At 35.9% G+C, this 26,432-nt stretch overlaps 1 protein-coding gene across 2 annotated transcripts in view; it reads left to right on the forward strand.

Annotated features, from left to right (window-relative positions):
* Positions 1-26,432, forward strand: part of Chm (CHM Rab escort protein) — a 189,075-nt gene that overhangs the window by 52,413 nt on the left and 110,230 nt on the right. For both annotated transcript variants that reach the window (XM_008822508.2, XM_029558585.1), the window contains exons 3-4: positions 13,351-13,423; positions 16,480-16,604. In XM_008822508.2, coding sequence (XP_008820730.1) covers positions 13,351-13,423; positions 16,480-16,604 — 198 coding nt within the window. The remainder of the gene's footprint in view (positions 1-13,350; positions 13,424-16,479; positions 16,605-26,432) is intronic.

The following is a 26,432-nucleotide window of genomic DNA, read 5'->3' on the forward strand; positions in this document are numbered from 1 at the left end:
TTTTAATAGTATGCTAACTAATTTGGTATGCTCTGTCCAGCGACCTTGCCAAGATAGTGTTTTATGATAGAAGAATGAATGTATATAATGAAATGAGTTTATGTCGGGTGAATATGTCATAATGCTATCATACCATCACCACTATTTATAAGCTCGGTGATTTTCACATTGAAGAATGTTTAGTAATATTATGTTTTGCTGCAACACTCATAGTGATAGAACAATGAAAAAAAACAACTTTTAAACAGATAAATATTTGGCCCAAACTGCACAGCTAAATGAGAACATGTGGGGCCTTACAAGTAATACTGATTCTAGTAGATTTCTTTGGCATTGTAGAACTCTGGCTAGTAGTCATTTCAAAGCTGAGCTTCAATCTCCATTGTTCTTTGTAAGATTAACAGAATTTTTGATAGCCTCTCCACCTTTAAGAGAAGTTAGAATATCTTCCCCCAGTGCTTTCTTAGGTAGGGGAAGCTGGGTAGTAGTGGTTGTAGAGAGCCATTTGTGCTCATCCGTTCTTCATCCTTGCCTTAACATCCTTCCTTCTCTGTGTAATTATTAATTTGTGTGGTGATGACACAAAAGCCTCTCAAATTTGTAACTTATTAAGAAATACATTACACAGGGTGTGGTGGTGCACATCTTTAATCCCAGCACTTGGGAGGCAGAGGCAGGTGAATCTCTGTGAGTTCAAGGCCAGCCTGGTCAACATAGTGAGTTCCAGGCCAGCTGGAGCTACTGGGAGACCCTGTCTCAAAAAAAGACCAAAAAAAAAAAAAAGAAAAAAAAGAAAAAAAAGAAATTCATTACTTCTAAGAACCTTGAGGATAAAGCCAAATGAGCTCATGTAATTTTCCAGTCATTGGGCACCAGGAGGTGAGCAACAGAACAGAGTGTGACCACTGCCTTCACAATTGATTTGAACCCTAAGAGGAGATATGGATTTTATATATCTTATTTTTTTAAATTTTATTCTTTATTTTTATTTTATGTGTATGCATGTATTGCCCGCATGTACGTAACTGCACTCATGTGCAATGCCCGTGGAGGACAGAAGAGGCTGTCAGATCCCCTGGAACTGAAGTTATGGACAGTTGTTAGCTGACATGTGGGTGCTGGGATTCGAACCTGGGTCTTCTGCAAGTATAATGTTCTTAACTGCTGAGCCATCTCTGCAGCCCCCTAAATTTTATATTATACTTTCCCTAGGAAGGAAAAACAGGGGATGGGGGTAATGAGGAGAGGTAATAAAAATAATAAAATGGAGAATCATTTAGATCTGGTGGATAGAGGGTTGAAAGAGTGGGCATGTCCCTAATAATCCCTGTTGACATCTCATTTCACATATAAGATCCTTTAAATATCTTTGAGAGGAAACATCATTTCCAGCCTTAATCTTTTTATGGAAAACTAATGGATTTCTTAGTAGAGGCAGGTTTTCGTTGCTTGGTAAATTTCCACCTCACTGAGTCACCTGAGAATTTGGATCTGCAGTTGTCTGTCAAATCAATTTTGTGGTTATTTTTCTGCCTTGCAAATAAACTGTACACATGCAGAGTTCAATGAAAATTTAGATCTGATGGCCTACTTCTCTAATGAAAGTATAAAAACACTCTAGATGATCAGTGATTGTTTACTCTTTAAAAAGGAAACCTGTATTGATTGAACAACTGTTTCCACTGTGAAGGTTCAGTTTAGTAGCTCTTTGTGGAAACTGAAGTTAGGTTGTTTGCTTGTGTTCTCTTTAAGAGAAAATAAAATTACAGGTCTTTCTCTTCTACTAAAATACACAGATAAGGGATAAGGTAGCACATAGACTAGGTACTTTAAAGGCTTTAACCATTAAGGCTAATGTAAAGGGTTGGGGAAAGAAAGAAATCTGGACCTCACTAAGAAGAAAATGATTTATATAAAAGAAAGGAAATGACCCACCAGTCAGAGTGAGTAAAAAATATCAGTTGGGTGTTACTATATTTTTCCTTCATTTATTCCTGGTTTTTAAAAATTGTTGTCATTGTTTGTTTTGTTTTTTGAGATCTTGTCTCCTGTAGCCTGTCCTGGAACTCTGTGAGGATAGCGATGAACTCCTGATCTTCCTGACTCTGCCTAGGATTACAGCCTCCTGAGTGCTGTATAATCCTAATATGCCAGCACGCCTGGCATGGTCCTTCTTTTTGAAGATAGATTTCATGGTATGGATGTTACTAATTTGCGAATGGAAGTGATTTTCATTTGCTTACTGTAATCTGCTATTCAAGATGTATATTATTAGAGGCAATGTGATGTAATAACTATTTGCTATTTTCTAGTTTATGTTTTAAGTACTTTATAAATGATATTTGATTCTTACTAAATCTCTCTGAAGGAAATATGGCTTCTCTCATTTTGCAGATGAGAAAACAAACTCAGAACTGAAATAAAGTGCAATGTCTCATTGTTATGGGAAAGAACCACATTTTATATCTAGGCCCATTTGACAGCAGAGTCTGTGCTCTTTTCACTATGATAAGCATACTTTTGGGAAAGACAAGAACTAGACTTGATTAATGGCCAGGAGATAAGATACAGGTTCTGAATCTGTCACTGATTACTTATGTGACTGATATTTTCTTTGACTGTAAAAGGCTCTAATGTGCAACCTACTAAGAGTTCCTGTGAAGGTCCAGTAGATTACACAGAAAAACTGACTGCATTGTGGTTAGGAAGGTCTGAGAATAAAATGAATCAGGTTCAACTAAAGCTTTGTCTTTGAAATGATAAGGAGTATCTCCAGGCTCTATTTTGGAGGGCAGTGTAGAGAAAAATACTTAGAAGCAATTTAGGAATTTGTATGGTCTGAAGAAGAAATGTCATTTTATCTTTTGGTCACTGAAATTCCTGTGACTGGAACTTCATTTGCAAATGGCAGTTTTTTACATAAGAAAAAAATTGTCCCAAAGAATTCAAACAGTAGCTGGATTAAGGCAATGCTTTGCAGAAATCATGAAACATCAACCTCTCTCTAGGTAACACTAAATTTGGCTAATTTTACTGAGTGGGCTTGAATTAGGGCAGTTTTCATGTGAACTGGAAAACTATAAGCAAAAATATTTGCATGTAGATTTTTTTAAAATTATAGCTGCCTCCTCCAACCTCCGTCTTCAATGAATTTCTTTAAAATTTTTCCTATTTTGAAGAGAAAGTAATTTTCTTTCCTCTCATTTACTTTACTTATTTTTGTTTTATTGATTTGCTTTTACTTTGAAATGGAAACAGTGCCTACCATTTGCTTGGTCAGGGGCTTGAAGAATATCAGTGTCACAGCTGGAAGTAGAGTGATCTACAGTATAAGAGCTAAATCTTTAAACTTTTTCCTGTTGTTGTATATTGTGGCTTGAATGAGAAATGTCCCCCATAGGCTCATGTATTTGAACACCTGGTTCCCTATTGGTGGTACTATTTGGGGAGGTTATGGAACCTTTAGGAGGTAGAGCCTTGCTGAAGGAAGTACATCATTAGGGGTGGAGTAGGGGCTTTGAGCATTTATATAGCCTTGCCATACTTCCTGTTTTGGCTCTGCTTCCTCTGTGTTGATGAAATCTCTCTCTCTCTCTCTCTCTCTCTCTCTCTCTCTCTCTCTCTCCAGGTTGGAGAGATAGCTCAGAGTTTAAAAACACTGGCTGTTCTTGCAGACGTCCCAGGTTTGATTTCGATTCCCAGCACCTACATGGTGGCTAACAACCACGTATAACTACAGTTCCAGGGGCTCTGACACCCTTTTCTGACCTCCACAGGCATTGCATGACACAGGTACACTTATATACATGCAGGTGATATACTCATACATGTAGAATAAAAATAATAAAATATTCTTTAAGAGGTTTAAAAGAAAAAGAAAGAACCACATCTCTCTGCTTCCTCCTCTTGCTCTGCCTTACCCACCATTATGGCCTCTATCCCTCTGGATACATAATCCAAAATAAACCCATTTGTACTCTAAGTTACTTTTGGTCATGGTATTTTATCACAGCAATAGAACAGTAACAATTAATACACTTTAATTTCTTCCATCAATGAGAAAGATTTGATTTACCTTCATATAAGGATGGCTTAGATGTAAGGAGCTGCAAGTATTCTAAAGTAAAGGTTGGAGAAACCAGGAGAGGAAATCAGCAGGCCTCAGTCCTTTGGTGTGTCAGTTTGGTCCTCAGCTCTGTCCACCTTATTTTTTTTCTGCTTCCTTCTTAGGCTTGTCTGTTAACACAGCAACATTTGGCTGGCACTGGACTGTACTAATGGACTGAAAGGGCCCTGGACATTTCTGTATGTTGTCATATATCTACATTTTGCAAGTAGGAAAAGGTAGTGATCATGATGATAACTTATTATTTGCCAGGCACTGTTTTAAGTTCACATTTTACAGATGTGGAAGCTGAGGTTTTAAAAAATAAGCTCTGTCAGGGTTTTAACTGAAGTTGTTCACCTAGTAAGGAAGGCACAGCTTGGATTTGAACCTAGCTCTGCCAAGTCCCAAAGTCTTAATTAATAGCAATGAATTAGTACTAATAATCTTATTGTATAAGTATTATTATTTAAAGGAATAAAGATGACTTAATAACTGTCTTTACTGTTAATTTTCTCTTCATCTTATTGGAATAATTAAACGTTCATGAAATCTAGGAGGAGGACATTGTGATAGAACGCTGATGAAAGTAAGTGTAAAGTTAAGGAAGCACACATTTCTTTCCTTGTTTTTGTTGGAGAATTGAAGGTTTCACAGAGAAGGTGAGATTTGAGAATTCTGATGAATTTGCCTAGTTTCATTATTAGATTTGTGATACAATAGCATTTTGGCATAGCATGGACAATATTGCAGGTCAGTAGTGCACCATGGAGAGATGTGGCTCTGTCAGGCAATGTTGAATATATAGTTGTGTCTCATGGATGTAGAAAACTGATGTTAAGAATAAAGCTGTAGAGTTAGGTTGCTTTTATAGGGGTTTGTGATCTTAATGACTTTGAACTTGGTTCCACAGCATTAATGAATCATTAGACATCTTTAAGCCTTAGGAAAAAATAATGTGATCTGTCAAGACTTGCTCACAAAGACATTAGTGTTAATGTTGGATTGAAAGGGGAAGATACTACAGATAGTAAAACCTTTGGCGTGACTAATGCAATAAAACAGAATAATGGATAGAAAACTTCTGAGATAACAAAACAGTATGAAGGACTGAAAAGACAGAAGAGGCTTGGCAAATTTAAATATAGTTCACACTTAAGGGAGAAATGTTAAGGAAGTTCAAGATTTTTAGTAAAGATAACTATAAGAATATTGTAATTATTTGCGATGGGAAAACAAAGAGGAAGACTAGGTTGGGGCTGGGGACAAATACTAGATTTGTCTTTTGGCTATGTAGAAAATGAAATACAGCCAGGTGTGGTGGCACATGTCTTTAGTCCCAGCACTCGGGAGGCAGAGGAAGAGAAAGGTGGATCTCTGTGAGTTCAAGGCCAGCCTGGTCTACAAAGTGAGTTCCAGGACAGCTGGGGCTATAGGGAGACCCTGTCTAAAAAATTAAATAAATAAATAAATAATAAATAAAAGAGGGACAGTGAGATGGCTCAGCAGGTAAAGATGCCTACCTCTGGGGCTGGAGAGATAGCATAGCTGTTAAGAACACTAACTGTTCTTGCAGAAGACCCAGGTTTGAATCCCTAATAAATAAATAAATAAATAAATAAAAAGAAAAAAAGAAATTGAAGTGCATTTTGGCTGTTCTTGAAGAGAAATTTCCAATAAACTGATGACTCAATTTGTACTTTGAGATATGAGTTTGGAGTTAACCGGAGGGGCCCAGATTGGAAATAGTAATTCATGATCATCCACAGAGAAGTGATGAGTGAATCAGTGGCGATAGGTGAGATCAGAGGGGGAAATAAAAGTTGAGTATAACTGTGTTTGTTATCTACCCACCTGGCTTCCTTGTTGTCTTAAACAGAGTTGAATGGGTGGGCTTGTGTAGAATGATTAACAATTGCAAACAGGAAATTCTCTCTGCAGGTTCAGTGACTAGAAATGCAGCCTGGCTATTTCTTTCTACAAGATTGACCTGATTGTCAAAGAAGCCTACTGTAGCTTCACAGGACTTGTTTAAAGCCAAGTAACTTATAAAGAAATATGTCATCTATGATAAGTGCATAGAATTTTTGATACTAAAGACACCAGCAGTGAAAGAAATGGCCTGGCCATCTTCACTAATACTAGAATTACATCTGCATATTCTTGGTCATACTTCATTGTCTTAGAATGGGGTGGGGGCAGTAGTTAAAGGAGCTCAGCTTTCTTGTGTGGCAAATGTGTGGGACATTTACTAAATAATAAATGATATTGTATAAAGGAAAGTCATATATTTTCTTTTATAATTTTTATTATTTATTTGTTTTTTGTTTATGTGTATAAGTGCTTTTCCTGCTTGTATGTGAGTGCACCCCTGTTATGCAATGCCCATGGAGGTCTTAGAAGAGTACGTCAGATTCCCTGGAACTGTAGTTATGGATGGTCGTTAGTCACCATGTTGGTGTTGGGAACTGATCCCAGGTACTCTGAAAGAGCAGCCAGTGCGCTTAGCTATTGTGCTGTCTCTTCAGCCCCAAGTCCAATATATTTTCTATGTCCTAGAATTATGGGCTATTGTTTGTTAGCAGGATGATGGTGACATGTCATGACTTTGTATTACTGCAACAAATTTAAAAGGAATCAATACCTTTTTTTATGAGACTGACACTGACAGCTGTGCTAAAGAGGCATGTTAGATCCACTTTTTAATTTGCATGCCATGCTCGCTAAGAGCTGGTAAACCAATACTAGTAAGCATGCCAAAGCATTTCCTATTCTTAACGTACACATTAAAATATTTATGCATACTAAATTTGAGAGGTTCAATATAATTGGTTATATTTTAGGTTCTACTAATGAATAGTCCTCCCAGCTCTGATGTTAGAGTATACAGAGCCTTGAAATTATTATTCCATTTTTAATTTGAAAAATAAGACAAAAATAGACTTCCTTTTATCTAAAGTTTGTAAACAGATACCAATGCCTTTACTTATAATGAGTCTGAGTCTGAGTCTGGGATTTGCTTATGCTGGTAAATTTAAAGATGCTAATCCTGTAGGTGATAGTAGGTAGACAATATTTGGGATGAAGTAGATAGGCTTCTGGCTTCGGGGTTTGCTATTCCTGGGCTTCAGCTCAGACATTACTGTATTTTTAGATTAATGAATTAGATAAGGTTCTTAAAATTTAAGTGAAAGAGTGACTGTAAAATGCCAATGTAAATGACTTGAATTCTGCTAATATTTCTCAAAATATGTTCTGTTAATTCTTATTTCTTCAGCATTCCTTTTTTTGTAATTTTTTATTGAATTTTTGTGTATTTCATATGGAATATCTTACTCAGTCTTAGTCATCTTTATACTCTCTTCTACACTGGCACCCTCCCATAGCACCCCACCTGAGTGAAATTCATATATTCTGTCATTTGTGTTACAGCCTATTGTGTCAAGTTAGTGTCTCCAGATGTCCCTCAGTGCAAGTTCATCCACTGGTGTCTAGGCAGTGTCCCTCCTATTTATAGTTCCTCCCTTTAAGATCAGCGCTTCTTCACTGAGCAGTAAACTGCTGCCATTAATTCTTCAACTAAGATTGGGGTCGGCTGTCCATTTCCACAGTTCTGTGCTGGGTTTTTGTCTGCTTGAGTTTACATGGGTCTTGTGCATGCTGGCACCATTTCTGTAGGTTCATAGGAGCAAGGTCCCAGGAGCTTGTAGGACTCTATTTCCATATGGTCATGCACCTCCTCCCTGGCTCTTACAATCTTTCCACCCCCTCTTATGTAATGGTCTCTGAGCCCTGGGTGGGTGAAGTTTAATATGAGTCTTGTCCAAGGACCCACAGTCTCTAGACTCTTACAGATGTGCTCATTGGTCAGCTGAATTTGTGAAGTACTATTTACTGCCTATGGGGGACATTTTCATTCAAACCACACTGCTGTATTCTCTCTTTTAAAGTACACATTATAATAATTAGTGGTGCTGAGAAGCAAAGGCATGAGAAAACAATTTTTTGTTGTTTATAATTTTAAAACATAGTGTTTTCCATTTTTATTTTGTCATTATGCTACCCCCCCAGAACAATTTTTAACAGCTTATGTTTTTTAGAGAAAATGAATTTAATCTCTAAGCCAGGATTTGTTTCAATGTATACATATTTGGCTTTTGAGAACCATAGCTACCATAATCTTGAAGACTGAGTAATTCTGCTTAGTCTAAAAGTTTGGGATTTCTCTGTTGCTTTGGATAAGATTAGCATTTGGGTGAACTTAGTTTGAATAGCAGTTCTACTATTTGGAGCTATGTAGTCTTGGCAGTTAACTAACTTTACATGGGCAGTTCTCATCGTGCTCACCTATAAAGTAGAACCATTTATATCATTTTCATTAAAATCCAGGAGATTGGTGAGAAAATATTTCTGAAAACAAATTTAAGAATGCTGTCAGTGGAAAAGAAATTATAGGATCATGGGTGATAGAAGACAATCAGTGAGGTTGAGCTATGCTGTTTCTCTTGACTGAGCTATTGAGATCCCATTGCCTATCTGCCTGAGTGTTTTTTCAACTCTAAGTCTTAATAATTAAAATGATTCCCAAATGAGTGTGCCTGAATGTTAGTAGAGCTGTCTTTGGTCAGTGTTATTAGACTTACTTTTAGAAGCCATTTCAGAGTACAGTATGTAGTGTAGCATAATTGCTGCTGTATATTCAGTAAAGAGTTGTAACGACGAGGCCACATGGAAAGGAAAATAGTTAAGATTTAATTAAGAGACTCTAATAGGTTTAATGCTGAGCCTCTCTATCTTTAATATATTTTATTACACCAAATTAAGAAAAGTGATATTGCTTTAAAATTAAACACTATGGAAAGACTGGGAAATATACAGAATCACTGTTTCAATATTTTTCTTGTTTTATTTATTGGTATTAATGAATGCAGTAGTTTAACTCACTTCTTTATTGCATCTGCAAAAACAGGTGGTATTTGAAATAGGTTATGTGAAAGTTTAGAGAAATTAAAACCATATTTTGTAAAGCTTTAAGGTCAGCATTTCACTTAATAGGGAACTATAATATAAGGATTTTTTTGTCAAATAAAAATTTCCCATTTATGGTGGTTGTATTCTCTTTGCTAAAAGTTTTAGGATACTTAGCTATCAAACAACATTAGCAGGCTTCCCATATTAGTTTTATGTTAGCTGTTTAAATTCTGTGGATTCTCAAATCGAATTCATTAGAGACTAGTTTTAAGGAAGTCTTTTTCTTCATCAGAAACAGTGTTTCTAGCAGCAGACATGTACTTCATTCTTCATCATGAAGCGCTCCTTCCTTTCCTTGATGTACAGATGCAGTGCTGACAGAAAATTGACAGAAAACATGCCCTGTACTTTTTCCCATGTTTTTTTTTTCTTCATTCACTTTGATTTTAAAGTAAATCATGTTTCTGAGGTTTTAAAAATCAAACCAGGTAACCTATTCCTATTCTCCCTATAGAAGTGGTTTAAAATATAAAGGAAACAGTATTATATAAATTGAATTTAAATGTCAGAGTTCTAAAGTTGTATCTTTACAGAAAAAATTGAAAATATTTGGAGGCTTTAATTTTTATCATTTCTATTACAGTGTATTCCAGAGATCATATTAGAATGTCATATTGATTTTTCTTTTTTACTTTTTCTTCTGGCCATATTGATTTTGATACCTAAAGTCTTTTTATTTAAAGGATATTATAAACCCTAGTTAAAACCATACAGATAGCAAAATGAATTTAGTAAAAATCTGCTGGTTTTGTAAAGCATTTACTATTAATTACCTTACTGTCTTTTTCAGAAAAAAAACACAGTAATGAAAATCACGTTTCACCTTTTACGTACATAATTGGGTAAAATCTTCAGATGCTAATGTTAAGGACAACTCAACAGAAAAAGTTGAAAATGGGAGCTGCATGGAAAAATTGTAGAACTAATTAGCTCTACTGAAAACCATATGACCAACTATAGGGGAGAAAAATAGGTTTTGACCATGAACTGACCTGAAGTCACTGAATAACGGAAAGAAACATCGAAATGACGCTTCTTAGAGTTTTCTTAGGCTTTGATAATTAGCTGAAAATACTTTGGAAAGTGACACATTGTGGTCACTGCTCAGTAAGTCAGATTGCTTTTGTTTTATATTATATTTTATTATGATAATATTCAAGTATATAGAATACTTTAAAAACTACTGTGAGCACCTATGAGTTGACTGCATAGATTCTGCAATTATTTCGCTAGTTGCTATACATCACATAATTAGCCACATTTTCATTCTGTGGGTCCATCCATCATTCCATCTTACTGTTTTACTTATTTCCAAATGAGTTGTACACATCTGTATCTAGAATTGTTGCCCAAGTTCTCTCCGGGTCTCTTGCGCTATTAGACAAACAATATAAAATGCTTTTATGTGAATTTATTATAGTTTATACCATTGGGGGGGGGGCGGAGTGACTCACAAAGAAACAAATGTCAGGTTCCCAGCTCTGCACCAGGACTCAGAGCCAGCCATTCCACATTGCAAGCCCACCACTCCAGCAACCCGCCCCTAGTCGCCGCTAGCTTTTGCCAACACCTCGTGGGCCCGCAGTTGAGCTCACCCCAGGTCAGTAAATGCTGGGCCATTCTGTTCTCGAGCCCTGCTGCTGCACTCTGGTTGCGGCTCCTCTCCCAAGATGGCACCGGGTTTCAGCATGCATTATACTAGTTAAAATTTAATATTTGCCTAAGATTTTTTTTTTTTTTTGTCTTTTTGAAGCATGGTCTCCCTGTAGCCCCAGCTGTCCTGGAACTCACTATGTAGACCAGGCTGGCCTTGAACTCACAGAGATCCGCCTGCCTCTGCCTCCCAAGTGCTGGGACTACAGGCGTGCGCCACCATGCCCAGCTTAAACAAATGTATCATTTAAATAAGTTTGAAAAATGTGTAAACTTATGGAACTAAAAGTATCACTCCCACCTTTGGAGGCAACCACTCCGATATTTTTTTCATCATAGATTAATTTATCTTGTTCTAGAACTTCATCTTAATGGAATTATAGAGTACATGCGCTGTGGTTTAGGCTTTCATTCAGCATAACAATGTTGAGATTAATCTATTGTTTGCATCAGTAGTTTATCCTTTTACATTGGTAAATAATATATACAACCTGTGACTACACCACAGCTTCTTTAATCCATTTTCCTGTTAATTGATACTTAGATATTGTCACTTTGGGGCTTTAATTGTGATTAAAAAAACCATGTATTTTGTGGACATGTGCTTTCCTTTTCTGTAATTGCTTAGGAATAGAATTGCTGAATCATGGAGTAATTGTTTAGTTTATAAAAAGCTGCCATACGTATATTTTTTTGAAAGTGTATGAACTTAAACTCATACACACTCATACCCTGGCCATACTGCAAGTGCCCAGTATTTTGAATCCTTTATTTTGAATCCTTCTGTGTCATCAATGCTGGAAGTCATTATTCTGGTCTTTGGAGATTGAGTCTTCCTGTGCTCCACCGGCTAATCTCAAAAGTCCTGCACTCAGAGAGTCCTTCCACGTCAGTGTTCCATTCTTGGCACCATAGATGTGTGGTGCTGTACTTAGCTCTCATTTCACTCATATTAATGTGTTACTGATGATTAATGATACTGATCATCTTTCTAAGAAGTGTTCGAGTCCTTTAACTGTTTTAAAATTTAAATGTTTATTTTTAATTGAAATAATTCTTTACATATCCCTGTTATAACTCTTTTGTTAGATATATGTTGTAAATATTTTCTCCTCGCTTATATCTACAGCAGTTACTTAAGAAGATAGCATACTGTGTGGAGAAAATATTCATTTTGATAAGAGTCCAGTGTATCAATGATTCATTGCTTTAAACATCCAAAGAAGACTTTGTGTACTGCCAGTGCTAGATTTTGGATGTAGTCATTCAAAAACAGTTATGTTGCTCCTTTAAACTTTCAACTGTTAGCCAGTGCTACTTCATCCAAGAGCTGGTAGTGGTTCAAAAGAAATCTGCAAATCTCAACAAAATATAGCTACAGGCAATTCATGAATGCTGAGGGAAGGAGAATCGGCTTTCTCCATGGACTAACCCTCTGAGAGAATATCTAATCCCAGATAGGTGGCCCTAAACACATGAGCACCACTAAATGGACCCAGTGCAGTATATATATATTTTTTTTTTCAGTGTATGTATATATACATAACAATAACAATGAAAGGGGGGCACAAGAAATTTTGAGTGTGTGGAGAGCTACAAGGGAGGAGTTAGAGGGACTGGGAGTGTTGAAAATAATGTAATAGAATACTCATGTTTGAAATTCTCAAAAAAGAGTGTACAGATAGAAAAATTATATATATATATACTTTTTGTCCTGAAGAGTCAGGGTATTTTGTGATCTACTAGGGTGTTGTGTTTAAAGTGTAGTAACTGGTAGGAGAATTGTATTATTGTCAGCCATATGGGAGGAGGTATAAAGTGCTGACATTCTTGGTTTCTTTCCTCTTCTCCACATTTGGCCATGTCTCCCTTCTCTTTTAACCGTTTTCAGTGATGGAGGGATGACAGCGTAGAGACACTCTATTTCTAAAACAGAGATATACACAGGATTATAGAATGCACGATAGCAGCTCACCTGGTTATCTGTGGGAATTGTGCTTCTATTTCATTTCTCACAACTTTTGATATGAACATCTGTGACTCTACTTCTAATTTTTATATCGAGTATACAGTCTCTCTGTGCATGCATGCATGCCTGCGTGCGCGCACGTGTGTGTGTGTTTGTGTGTGTGTGTGTGTGTGTGCATGCGTGTGCGTGCGCGCGCTGAGAAAGAGAGAAAGAAAATGGGGAGATAGATTTTGGTATAGGAGATCAGTTTTTCTATGACTGAAATTTCTCAAGGTTTTCTTAGCTATTTTGTGAATCGAGGATTCATATACATTAACGGTACCGTTTTGGTGCCCGTGACAAAGTGTTCACATGATCACTGAAGAAATCTATGAGGCAGACAAAGATTTTTTGGGGGGTGGGGGGGCATCTAAGCGTTACAGTTTTACATTAGCTATTTCCTCTTATGTCATCAACCCAATTGTGTATGCTTTAGAGCAGTTGAGATAGCAATGTGAGAAAATAAATTGAGTTTAAGAGTCAAGGATGCTTAGTGATAAAGTTGAAGATCAGTGATTTAATTTTTCTGTCCTTCTTATTTTCATTGTTGCAGAAGAACCTACTATGGAGGAAATTGGGCCAGTTTCAGCTTTTCAGGACTGTTGTCCTGGCTAAAGGAACACCAGGTAAAGTTCTTATCTAGTATTTTAATTTGCTAAGTTGTGTTTTGTGTCATATAATGTCCCTCCATTAAAGAAATACTTCTTTGTCTATAATATATGATAAATACCCATTTCCATTAATTACTTGATCAAAATATGCAGTCACCTTTTTCTGATTTCTTGATATATATAACTAGGTATGTTAGGTGGAGTATATAATATATACCCGGTGCTATTTCCTAATTGTTGTATATGCCCAAATGTAAGGCAAGATTTTTCCCCCTTTTTATTCACAAACACTATCTTGGTCTTCTACTGAAAAGTTGCCTTTTCAGTTATTGTACTTTTAACAAAAAGAAAGCAAGTATGAATTATTGCAGAAGAAAAATTAATTTTAAATAGTACCTGGCAGTGATGGTTGTGTTTGTTCATTTTAGTTACCTGATAGAAGCAGATAAAATGGGGGAAAAGGATAAAAAAAATTTAAGTTCAGCAATTGTATTTCCTATTGTTACAACTATTGAATACTCATCATATTTTGAGATGACTTACAGTGTTGTATGGAAATTTAGTCATGTTACAAAATTTAACATTTTGTATGAAACATTTATGCAAATGGGTACATGTGGTTTGAACTTAATTCCTGCTGAGAATATCTTAAGAAATCAGAAACTGATTTCAAATTAACTTAGAATGTTGGGAAAAAAGAGTAATAGTATTCCAGAAAACTGCACTCAGATAGTTAAGAACAAGATAACTAAGAATTATTAAGCACTTACAATGTGCCAGTCACTATAATTGATCTAACAGAGTAGTATATCAATGGAGATTTTCATGATGACATAAATATTGGTGATGAAGCTGAGTGATGTTGTAGTTTAAATATTGTTGCATAAAAATGAGTGCGGAGAAGCATGGAAATTTTCTTGTTTACAAATAACCTTTCAATCAGTAATGAAACTCATTGCTTATAAGTCAAGAGAATAAAAGTTTTAACTGGAGACTTCTTATCTATATGCCCAGAATATTCTCATTTTTACTTTGATCAGAAACTCTGCTTTGAATTTTGCCTTTGTTGCATGTGCATGAAACTCACCTTATATTTAGGTATATTCATTAACTTCATGAGAAATTAGTTTATCTGTATTCCCAGATAAATAACAATAACAAAATACAATTATGTGAATAGAAAACTTTTGCTGGTGAATGGAGTTTTAAACATAAATTTTGAGAATGGACTGGACAGAAGACTCTGCAGCCAAGAGTCCTTACTATTCTTCCACAGAGCGTGAGTTCAATTCCTAGCACCCATGTTGGGTAGTTCACAACTACCTCTGACTCCACCTCCAAGGGACCTGGTGCCCTCTTCTGGCCTCCATGCATACATTTACTCAAATGCACATATCCACATATAGACACACACATGTTCACATAACTAGAAAAAAAAATCTTAAAAAGATTTGGGGAACGTTAGATCTATCTAATGCAAATATGTTTGTAGAAGTGTTTTGTACTTTAATACTTGTTTAACTCCAAGATTATGACTCAGTAACCATCTGCTGTTCTCCTTTACTTCCCTTTTCTGCTCTGCTCTTGTTTGTTCATGATGATGGTCCTGTGTATACACATTTGAGTTCTTGTACTTCACCTCCTGTTCTACTTACATCACAATACTTCATATTAACATTACACCTGATAACAAGAGCTGCCTGCCTGTTCTTTTCTTGAATTCAGGATGCAAATTGCAGAACCATTAGCTTTTAAAAAATAATTATTGCTTTACTCAAGGCAGTTTAAAGTTTAGAACGTTTCTGAGATGAATTATTATAACACAAAGGATGATGTAGCTGTATTTCACTATTAGTTCCATGAGTCAGTGCACTTGCAGAAAATTCTCTGAGAAAGATGTATATCCAATAGCTTAAAACTGTAAACAGATGAAAAATTTATCCTTGATATATGGAAATGGTATATCTTGCCTTCCTCAAAAGTCCAGTATATTCAAATACAGCGACATAATTTTCTTTACAAAATGTACTTGAGAATTACTGAAAATTTTAGAGGACCACTTTTAATCCTTAATAGTTTTCTTTTTTTTTTATTATGCATTCTTTTCATTATCTTTCTGAATATAAAACACCCGGGAACTAGTTGTTAAAAAGTCTTAAGGTATATGTGCAGAGTACTTTAAAAAAAATAGTTTTAAATATAATTAAAACGAGTTGTGACTAGTGCTTAGACTTCAGATATCTAAAAGTAAATAGAGTGAAGTCATTTTGACATTGAAATTTTGACAACTAAATATACAAACAGCATACAAGTAAATAAATTTGACTATTAACAAATAATTTGTACTATTTGTATATTTAATTCTCATTAAGTAGGTTAGTTGTCCTAGTTCTTAAGCAATATCAAAGCACTTAGGGAGAAATCACTATCAGAGTCTAACATATCCTCATACAGGCTGTGTATGAAAGCAAGTTTTGCTCTTTTAGTCTTTTTGAGACAGGGTCTCCCTATAGCCCCAGCTGGTCTGGAATTCACTATGTAGCCCAGACTGGCAATGAACTCACAGAGGTCCACCTGCCTCTGCCTCCCAAGAGCTAGGATTAAAGGCCTGCACCACACCCAGCTACAAAAGCTAGTTTTATGGGTTTTTTAAAAATATATTTTATTTTATTTTTATCTTTATGAGTGTTTTACCTGTGTATATTTAACTACACCCATGCATGCAATGCTCTTTGAGACAAGAAGAGGGCATTGAATCCCCCCGAACTGGAGTTAGCAGCGATGTGGGCCCTGGGAACTGAATGCAGGTTCTCTACAAGAGCAGCCTGTGCTCTTAACTGCAGAACCATCTTTCCAGCCCCTAAAACTAGCTTTAGATACCGATTTTATACATTATTTTCCTCTGCCTTTGAAGTTGGCACACTGTTAGAGACAGTTCAGTTGCTCTGAAGTCATTGAATTTTGATGAGATGAAAGTAAAAACATGAAATTTGACAAGATACATTTTTTTTCTCATGAAGTTGTAGGTTCAGATTGCTCAATTTAATTAAAACTCTTCCTGTTCTGTTTAGGAAAACAGTGATGTTGTGACTGACAGTTCAACATGGCAAGAACAGATCCTTGAAAATGAAGAAGCCATTCTTCTTAGTAGGAGGGACAAAACAATTCAACATGTAGAAGTATTTTGTTATGCCAGGTATGGAAATTAGTTATATAGGATTTATTTATGTATGTTAACACCTTCTTTGCCTCTTTTCTCACTTTTTCAGAGATCTATCTGTTATTGTCTGTAATGCTATATTTGATACATTGGCTTTGTTTCTTTTACCTAAAGCTTTCAGTTTTCTGTTTTGGGAATAATAACATCTAACATTAATGCCTTTCAATTTACCAGGCTTTTAAAATTATACCATTTCATTTTATCTTTGCAGCAATCCTGTGTTAGTGTAGGACACATAGTGTCAGTTACAGTCTTTACAGAACCCACAAGGGAGCTCAGAGAATAGGAACATTATCAATGGTCACTAATTGGTAAATGGCAAGGGCACAACTAAGTGGTGGAAACCAAGATTACTTCCCAAAGTTTATCTTGATTTGTTTTTGTTTCTGGTGGGGACAGGGTGTAACTGAGTTGATGAAGTGCTTCCTGAGCATGCATGAACTTATGCATTAAATCCGCAGAACCACAAAACAAAACCCATGCCTGAGGATTGACGAGTGGGCCTTGTACATGGTAACAATCACTGAGAAATCCCAGGTTCTTTATTCTACTCCAGTTTTCTGTCAGTTATATCATCCTCCATAAATAGCGTTCAGTCTAACAAAATGAAACATTAGAATTTTGAATGAAAAAAAATGGAATTGGAAGTTATGACATTTGAATACATCTTTCAGGAAATTAGTATACAGCCTAGGGGAATAGCTCAACCATTAAAGGCTCAGTTTAACAACCCCAAAATAGAAAATTAGGATAAAACCATGGGAAGTACAATTATTTGAAGTGTCTCCAAGTAGAGATTCACTTTTTTTGAAAATATTTTGCTAGTTTATGTTTTCAAATGACATGGTTATCCAGTTGAAAGATAATCAGACAACTAAGTACAGTCATTTAAGTAGAGTCCTCGGGTTTATGTCATCAGATCAGCAGAGATTTTAGTAGTAATTACAGCTTAACCAGTTCACCAGAGATCCTTCAGCATACACTTTGCCATACTACACATCTTTGTGTCCGCATCATAAGCCTGACCTGTGCTTGTGAAAAGTAGGGGAATTTGGCTTTGTTTCTTAACCTATATTCATATCTTCTAGTTAACGAGCATTTTCCACATTGCAGTCAATATTCTACGATTTTCTGCAGAAGTATAGTCTTTGCAATGTAAGATAATTTACATAATGCTAAATGCTGTTCGGTATGAAAAGGTATAGCTTATTGACATAGTTCAAAGCTAGTGTAGAAAGATTTATAACAGAAGGTGACTTAAATTGAAAACTCATATACTTAAGTGAAACTAGGAATAAACATTTGGTAACTTCATTGTGTTCTATTATGTGCTCATGAGTATTAATTATAATTTATTAATTCAATTACAGAAAAACTATGGCTCTTTGGAAAGTACATTTTAATGCTCCAAGGCCTTTGGTTTCTCCTTCCTTATATACCTCCCTTTTTGTTTTGATTAACACCCCTTCCTCCTCCATCCTCTTAACCTCCTCCCTGTTTAACCCTTTCTACCACTGGAATTGTCTCTATATACTTTTATAGTGCCTATGTTCTATTCTCTCTTCCCTATAGTTCCCCCGCTATGATCCCCATTGCTAATTACATGGCTTACATAAATACTCTATATTAAATATACAAAGCTAGAGTATAAGCTAGAATCCCCATATGAGAGAGAACATGTGACATCTGTCTTTCTGGGCCTGGGTTTCCTCACTCGCTGTACGTGTTACCAGTTTTATATATTTATCTTCACATCCCCTAATTTAATTTTTCTTCTTAATAAATAAAAAAGTTTCATTGTACATAGGTACCAAATATTCATATTTCATTTATCAGTTGATGGGCACCCGGACTGATTCTAGCTATTGTGAATCGGGTAGCAATATATATTGATGTGCAAGTATCGTTGTATTAGGGTGTCGATTCCTTTGGGTTTATGCCCAGGATTGGTATAGCTGGGCCACATAGTAGTTTTATTTTTATTTTATTCTGAACTGTCTAGAAATTTTTCCATAGTGACTACACTAATTTACATTCTCACCAACAGTGTAAAAACATCATATCGGGTAATATGTAATCTTAAGGCAGTTTTAATCTACATTTCCTTGACATCTAAGGGTGCTGAACATATTTTATGGATTTACTAGCTATTTGTATTTGGGTTTTTTTTTTTGAGAACTCTAGTTACGTAGATTCATTTTTAAATTGGTTTGTTTTCTTGATGTTGTTGTGTTGACCCTCCTCTTTGTAGACTGAACACTGGTTCAAGTCAATCTGGTGGGGTCTCCTCGGCCTCCTTGATCAAGAGGACAGGTAATCCACCACCATATTAGGACATTTTGGGAGATGCTCATAGTCCCCTGGAACTAGTCGACCTAGGAGGGCAAGGAACAAAAAGTGTCCTTTATGTCCCTCTGACCAAATTATTATAGGCCTCAAAGTATATCTGTTAAACACCCAAGAAGGTTAATTCCACCAGTCTGGTACTTTTAATTATGGTGTGTCATGCAGATAAATCTTGGGCAAAGACCAGTTGCTCTCAGATAAACCTAATCTAGACATATGTTTCTTGATTTGCTATGTATAATTTGTCAGTAGGTTGTAGGAGTAATATGGTTCCCTCTGGTTTTCAAAACTAACTAGGCATTGTTTATCTCTAACATTTTCTCACCCCTCCATCATGGTTTTCCCACTTAAGGTGCCCCCATTTCCCCCCTTTCTCCCTTAATAATACCCTTTCCCTATGGTCCTACCTCTCTTAAACTCCTTTTTTCCCTTTATCCCCTAGGTTCCTGTGTACCCTTCCCTCCCCCCTCCCTAAAACTAACCCAATTTTTATCCATATCTCCCTTATTAAGGCCTGTTTCCTACTGTTCCTCTCTTTCAGGTTCTTTCTTTTCCTTTACCCTCCCTGTTTCCTTTCCATTATCCTTGTTCCTGTAATTATGTCTGGTTATATACTCATTCATCAGAGAACATATGTCGATTTTTTTTTCTGAGATTGTGTTGCTTCACGTAGTATAAGTTTCTAGTTCCATCCATTTACCTGCAAATTTCATGATTTCATCTTTCTTTACTGATGAGTAAAACTCCATCGTATATATGAACCACATTTTCATTATCCACTCGTCAATTGAGGGACACCTAGGTTGCTTCCATCTCTTAGCTATTGTGAAAAGAGCAGCAACAAACATGGATGTACAAGTGTCTCTGTAATAGGATGAGTTCTTTGGGTATATGCCAAGGAGTGGTATAACTGGGTCAAATGGTAGGTTCATTTTTAGTTTTTTAAGAGTTCTCCACACTGATTTCCATAGGGGCTGAACCAGTTTGCAGCCCCACCGGCAGTGGATGAGTGTTCCTCTTTCCCCACATCCTCTCCAACTTTGGTATCATTTGTTTCCTTGGTCTTTTCTTGGTCTCACTGGGGTAAGGTGAAATCTTAAAGTGTTTTTAATTTGCATTTCCCTAATTATTAGTGATGCTGAACATCTTTTAAGATGGTTCATAGCCATCTTTACTTCTTCTTTTGAGAACTCTCTGTTCAGCTCCTTAGCATATCTTTTAATTGGGTTGCTTCTTGACTTGGTTCTGTTTTAACAGTTTCAGAGTTTCAGGCTTTACATTGAGGTCTTTGATCCATTTGGAATTGACACTTGTGCAGGCTGAAAGATAGCGGTTTAGTTTCATTCTTCTAAAAGTGGACATCCAGTTTTGCCAGTACCATTTGCTGAACATGCTGTCTTTCCTCCAATGAATATTCCTGGCTCCTTTGTCAAATATCAGGTGGCAGAAATTGCATTTACTCATATTTGGGTCTTCAGTTTTGTTCCATTGGTCTATGGGTCTATTTTTGTGAAAGTACTATGTTTTTTTAATGACTATAGCTCTGTAATACAGCTTAAAATCTGTTATAGTAATCCCCCTGGCAATGCTCTTGGTGCTCAGGGTTGTTTTGGCTATCCGAGGTCTTTTATGCTTCCATATGAATCTTATAGTTTTTTCCAATTCTGTGAAAAATGTCATGGGGATTTTGATTGGCATTTAATTGAATCTATAAATGACTTTTGGTTGAATGGTCATTTTCACAATGTTAATTCTTCCAATCCATGATCACGGGAGGTCCTTCCATCATCTGATATCTTCCTCAATTTCTTTCTTTAAACATTTAAAATTTTCATTGTAGAGCTCTTTAATGTCTTTGGTCAGTTTTATTCCAAGATTTTTTTTTTGCAGCTATTGTGAATGGGGGTGTTTCCATGTTCTCTTTCTCTGATTGCTTGTTATTGATATATAGTAAGGCTACAGAGTTTTGTAGGTTAATTTTGTAACCTGCCACTTTACTGAACGTGTTAATAATTTCTAGGAGTTTTCGGGTGGAATTTTTGGCATCTCATAGATACAATATCATATCATCTGCAAAAACGGATAATTTGATATCCTCTTTTCCAATTGTTACTCCTTTAATTTCCTTCTCTTGTCTTATTGCTCTTGCAAGAGTTTCAAGTACTATGTTAAAGAGAAGTGGAGATAGTGGACAGCCTTGTCTGGTTCCTGATTTCAATGGGAATGCTTCCAGTTTTTCTCCATTTAGAATGATGTTGGCTGTGGATTTGTTATATATGGTTTTAATTATGTTGAGGTATGTTCCCTCCAGTCCAATTCCTTCTAGGACTTTGATCACAAATGCATGTTGGATTTTGTCAAAGGCCTTCTCTGCATCTATTGAGAATACCATGTGGTTTTTGTCTTTGAGCCTATTTATATACTTTATGACGTTTATTGACTTACGTGTATTGAACCATCCCTGCACCTCTGGGATAAAGCAGACTTGATCATGGTGGAAGATCTTTTTGATGCGTGTCTGTATGCGGTTTGCAGGTATCTTGTGTAGAATTTTTGCATCTATGTTCATTAAGGATATGGGTCTATAGTTTTCTTTTTTGGTTGTATCTTTACCTGGCTTTGGTATTAGAGTGATGCTGGCTTCATCGAAGGAATTTGGAAGTTCTCCCTCCATTTCTATCTTTTTGAATAAATTAAGTAGTATTGGATATAGATCTTCTTTAAATGTCTGGTTTTTAATTTCTTCTTGTGTTATGGGTCTGTTTAAGCTGTTAATCTCTTCTTGGTTTAGTTTTGGTGGTTCCCATGCCTTTGAATATCTGTCCATTTCCTTTAGGTTTTCAAATTTAGTAGCATATATGTTTTTAAAGTAAACCTTATAATGTTCTGTACCTTTCTGGTGTCTGTTGTGATATTTCCCTTTTCATCTCTGATTTTGTTGATTTAGAGGTGCTCTTTCTTCCTTTTGGTTAACTGGGCTAGCGGTTTGTTGGTCTTGTTTATCTTTTCAAAGAACCAGCTCTTGGAGTTGTTGATTCTTATTGTTTTCTTTGTTTCAATTTCATTAATTTCTACCCTGATTTTTGTTATTTCTTCTTGTCTGCTGGGTTTGGGTTTCGTTTGCTGTGGCTTTTCAAGTGTCTTGAGTTACAACGTTAAGTGATTTATTTTTGTTCTTTCTTGTATTTAGGCACTTAGAGCTATAAACTTCCCTCTAAGGACCGCTTTTAGTGTCTGCCACAGGTTTTGTTGTGTTGTATTGTCATTTTCATTTAATTCCAGGAATATTTTTATTTCTTTTTAAATTTCTCTTTTGATCCATTCATCATTCAGGAATGTGTTGTTTAATCTCCATGTGTTCATGTGGTGATTAGGACTTCTTCCAGTGTTGATTTTAAGTTTTATTTCATTGTGTTCTGATAAAATGCATGGAGTTATTTCAGTCTTTTTGTATTTGTTGAGGTTTGTTTTGTATCCCAGTATATGGTCGATTTTGGAGAAGGTTCCATGGGGTGCTGAGTAGAAAGTATGTCCTTTGGTGCTTGGTTTTAATACTCCATAGATGTCTGTTAAGTGCATTCGATATATGGTATTGTTTAATTCAGATGTCTCTCTATTAACTCTCTGCCCTGTTGACCTATCTAATGGAGACAGTGGGGTATTGAAGTCCGCTACCATTAATGAGTTGGGATTAATCTGGGTCTTAAAGTCCTGTAGTATTGTTTTTATGAAGTTGGGTGCACCAGAGTTTGGGGAATACATGTTCATGATTCTAATATCTTCTTGATTCATTATTCCTTAGATCAAAATGAAGTGGCGCTCTTTGTCTCTTGTGATTAGTTTTAGTGTAAAGTCTATTTTGTCAGATATTAGAATTGCTTCACCTGCTTTTTTCTTAGTGCCATTTGCTTGGTATAGTTTTTTTACATCCTTTCAATTTGAGGTAGTGTCTGTCCTTGAAAGTGAGATGAGCTTCTTGCAGATGACAAAAAGATGGGTTTTGTTTCTGAATCTAGTCACGTAGTCTTTGTCTTTTGACTTGGGAGTTCAGTCCGTTAATATTTAAAGTTATTAATTAAAGATGAATATTCCATCCTTTCGTTTTTATTTCTGTTTACATTCTTGATATAGCTGTACTTTTCCACAGTTTTACCTTCATTGGATTTCTTTCTGCAACCCGTTGGGTAATGTCATTCCTTTCTTCACACCTTTGTATTGCTTCCAGAACTCTCTGAAGGGCTGGTTTTGTGGCCATGAATCCCTTCAGCCTATTTATGTCATGGAAGATTTTTCTTTCCCCTTCGACTATAATAGACATTTTGTCTAGGTATAGTAATCTGGGTTGGCATCTGTGGTCATTTAACACTGGGAATACTTTGATCCAGGCTCTTCTGGCTTTCATAGTTTGCACTGAAATGTCAGCTAGAATCCTAATGGGTTTTCCTTTGTATGTGACTTGTTGTTTCTCTTTTGCAGCACTCAGTATTGTCTCTTTGTTTTTTACGTTTAGTGTTTTTACTATGATGCGCTGTGGAGAGTTTCTGTTCTGGTCCTGTCTGTTTGGTGTTCTGTGTGCTCCTTGTATTTGTATGGGCATGTCTTTCTTTAATTTTGGGAAAATTTCTTCCATGATTCTGTTGACGATCTGGTCCATGCCATTATCTTGGGATTCTTCTCCTTCCTGTGTGCCTATGATTTGTAAGTTTGGTCTTTTTATGGTGTCACACAATTCCTGCATATTCCATTCTTGTGATTTCTTAAATTTTTCATAATCTTTGCTTGAGTGGTCTAGTTTGTCCACTTTATCTTCCAGTCTTGATACTCTGTTTTCCATTTTGTTCATCCTATTGGTGAGGCTTTCTCCTTTCATTTCTAAGTTGCTTTCTTAGTGTTTCACTCCCTTCTTCATTTCAGCCTGCGTATTCTTCAATATTTCTGTTTTCTGAATTCATTCAGAAGTTTATTCCTATCTTCCTTCAGTTCTTTGATTTCTTTGTGTCTTCTTTAAATTCACTGAAGTCTTTTATCTTGTTTATAATTGTTCTTTTGAGTTCCATGTCCTGCATTATCTCTAGGGAGTTCTCATTGTACTCCTCTAAAGGACTATTGGTATTTGGTATTTGGTGGGGATATGTTATTTTGGTTTTTCATGTTTTTATTTTTTCTCTGTGAATTTGACATGTGGATTTCTTTTTGTAGTTTCTGATTCTTATGTGAGACTCAAGCCTTCAAGTTTAGGGGTGCTTCTTTTTGTGAACTTTGTGTGTCATTGTGGTTTACATTTTGTGCATGAAACGCTGGTTCGTCTAAGCTTCCGATTTTCTCTTTTGTTTTTATATTGGAGTGGCCAGAATCCTTTTGTCTTCAGAAGTTCCCACAGAGGCCCAAGTCAGATGAGGATCAGATGATCTGTCTTTCTCCTAAGGTCTGGATCCCTCTGGGAAAGATTTTGGCCTCAGGTATTTGTGGATTGCACTGGCCTGGGAGCCAGGTCCAGGAAAGATGCTGGTTTAGGGCAGCTGATGGCTGTGCCACCCAGAGATGCAAAGGCAGATGTTGGTGGGAAGGGCCCCCAAGGAGTCCTGGGGACTGCAGTGAGGAGTGGGGTTTGTCTGGATGTAAAGGATCAGGAAGAGGAAAGATCAGCTCCTGTGTCCTGGAAAGAGGTTAGTGGGTGGTATATGTGATATACCTACCAAAAATAAAGTTTTTGTTTTAACACAATCAAATTCCACTTCTCATTTTGAACTCCCAAAACTACTTAACTGAAGAACTATACAAACTTCTTGAACCCTATCACCAATGGAGTTAGACACAGCGAAAGGAATAAAAATAAATGTGAAATGACCTGCAATTTTTTTCAGTTTAGAGGAAGTTATTTATCATTAAGTACAAGTCAGCTTTAGGCTGTAAAAGCATTTCAAAGTAAAGCGATTTAAACAAGTATATAGGTGGGAGGGTGAGGAGGTAATCCAGAGTGGATTTGGTACTTGTTTAGCTCGTTCACATTGAAGTACTGAGGTGCCAATTCTGCACTTCTTTGAGCTTTCCATCCTGGGTTATTGAATGACTACTAGATGGTTGCCATGATTTCAGACAGTTCTCACACAGCAAAATTCTCTGTATATTAAACGAAAATGGAAAAATTGTCCTAATATGTATATTATTTGTTCTACTACAAAGGCTTTAACAAGATCTCCCAAAGGGCTCTTCCTTAACTCATTGGGTAAAACTGAAGTACATGATAATTCTAAATCCATCACAAACAAAAAGGAAAGAAAGGAAAATAATGGATTTTCATCTGTCATGATTTAGTTCCTAGGGTTGGATAGCTTCTGCCTGATAAATTGCTAAAACCCAGTTTTTCTTGTACTAAGGAAGAAGAAGTTTGCATACACAATCACTGTTATGTATTACTTACCACCTTCTGAAATTTAATTCCTAGAGAAATGTAATAAATAGTTGAAATTTCAGCTTTAGGCAATAGTACGTGGTAGCATTTAAGTTGGTAACAACAATAGAAATACATACCAATATATTTTATCTTGGAAATTCAAGATTAATTAGTGTTTTTGCATATTATAGTTTTATGTAACAACAGTCTGATTTTTGTAATTCTTGTGCGTAACCATGGAATATTTATTTTAGGAATAAACAGCTGGGGAGCAGTATAACATATACTGTGCAAATAAAAAATGCATGGCCTTAGGACAAAGTGCATACATCAAAGCAAAGGAATACAATTTCTACAACAACCTGTATTGGGGAAGAAAAATTAGCAAAGTGCTGAAAAATAAATAGCAGACACCTGTGCTGAATAAATTAACCAGCTGGTTGGCAGTTTCATTGGACTCATGTAAAAAATTACAAAACATTAATAAGGCGTATTCATTTGGAAGTGTTCCTTGGTTATTATTAATTGATAAGCAATACTACATAATATCAGAATTTATATTCCCAGATTCTCTACGTTGTATACAGAATTTGCCAGTTGTTTTAAAAGTGCATTTACACAGTACATTCAGCATTTTTAGTTATGTAAATTTATTTCAAATATACAGTCAGATTGTTCTGGCTTTTGGAATTTAAATTATCTATATAGTTAACATTAAACTTCATTTATGAAATCTCTTTTGATAGTGAAAATTTTTACAAAAATTAATGATGCTGGCTGTTCTTTTATATGTTAAAATCATTATAGTATTTTTCAACTACCAGGTTCTTTTGAGGATTTAGAATCTACTAGCATCTAAATATACAGTCAGATTGTTCTGGCTTTTGGAATTTAAATTATCTATATAGTTAACATTAAACTTCATTTATGAAATCTCTTTTGATAGTGAAAATTTTTACAAAAATTAATGATGCTGGCTGTTCTTTTATATGTTAAAATCATTATAGTATTTTTCAACTACCAGGTTCTTTTGAGGATTTAGAATCTACTAGCATCTAGCATCT

This window comes from Nannospalax galili, unplaced genomic scaffold (assembly GCF_000622305.1).
Source record: "Nannospalax galili isolate Female #2095 unplaced genomic scaffold, S.galili_v1.0 scaffold10, whole genome shotgun sequence".
Taxonomy (NCBI): Eukaryota; Metazoa; Chordata; class Mammalia; order Rodentia; family Spalacidae; genus Nannospalax; species Nannospalax galili.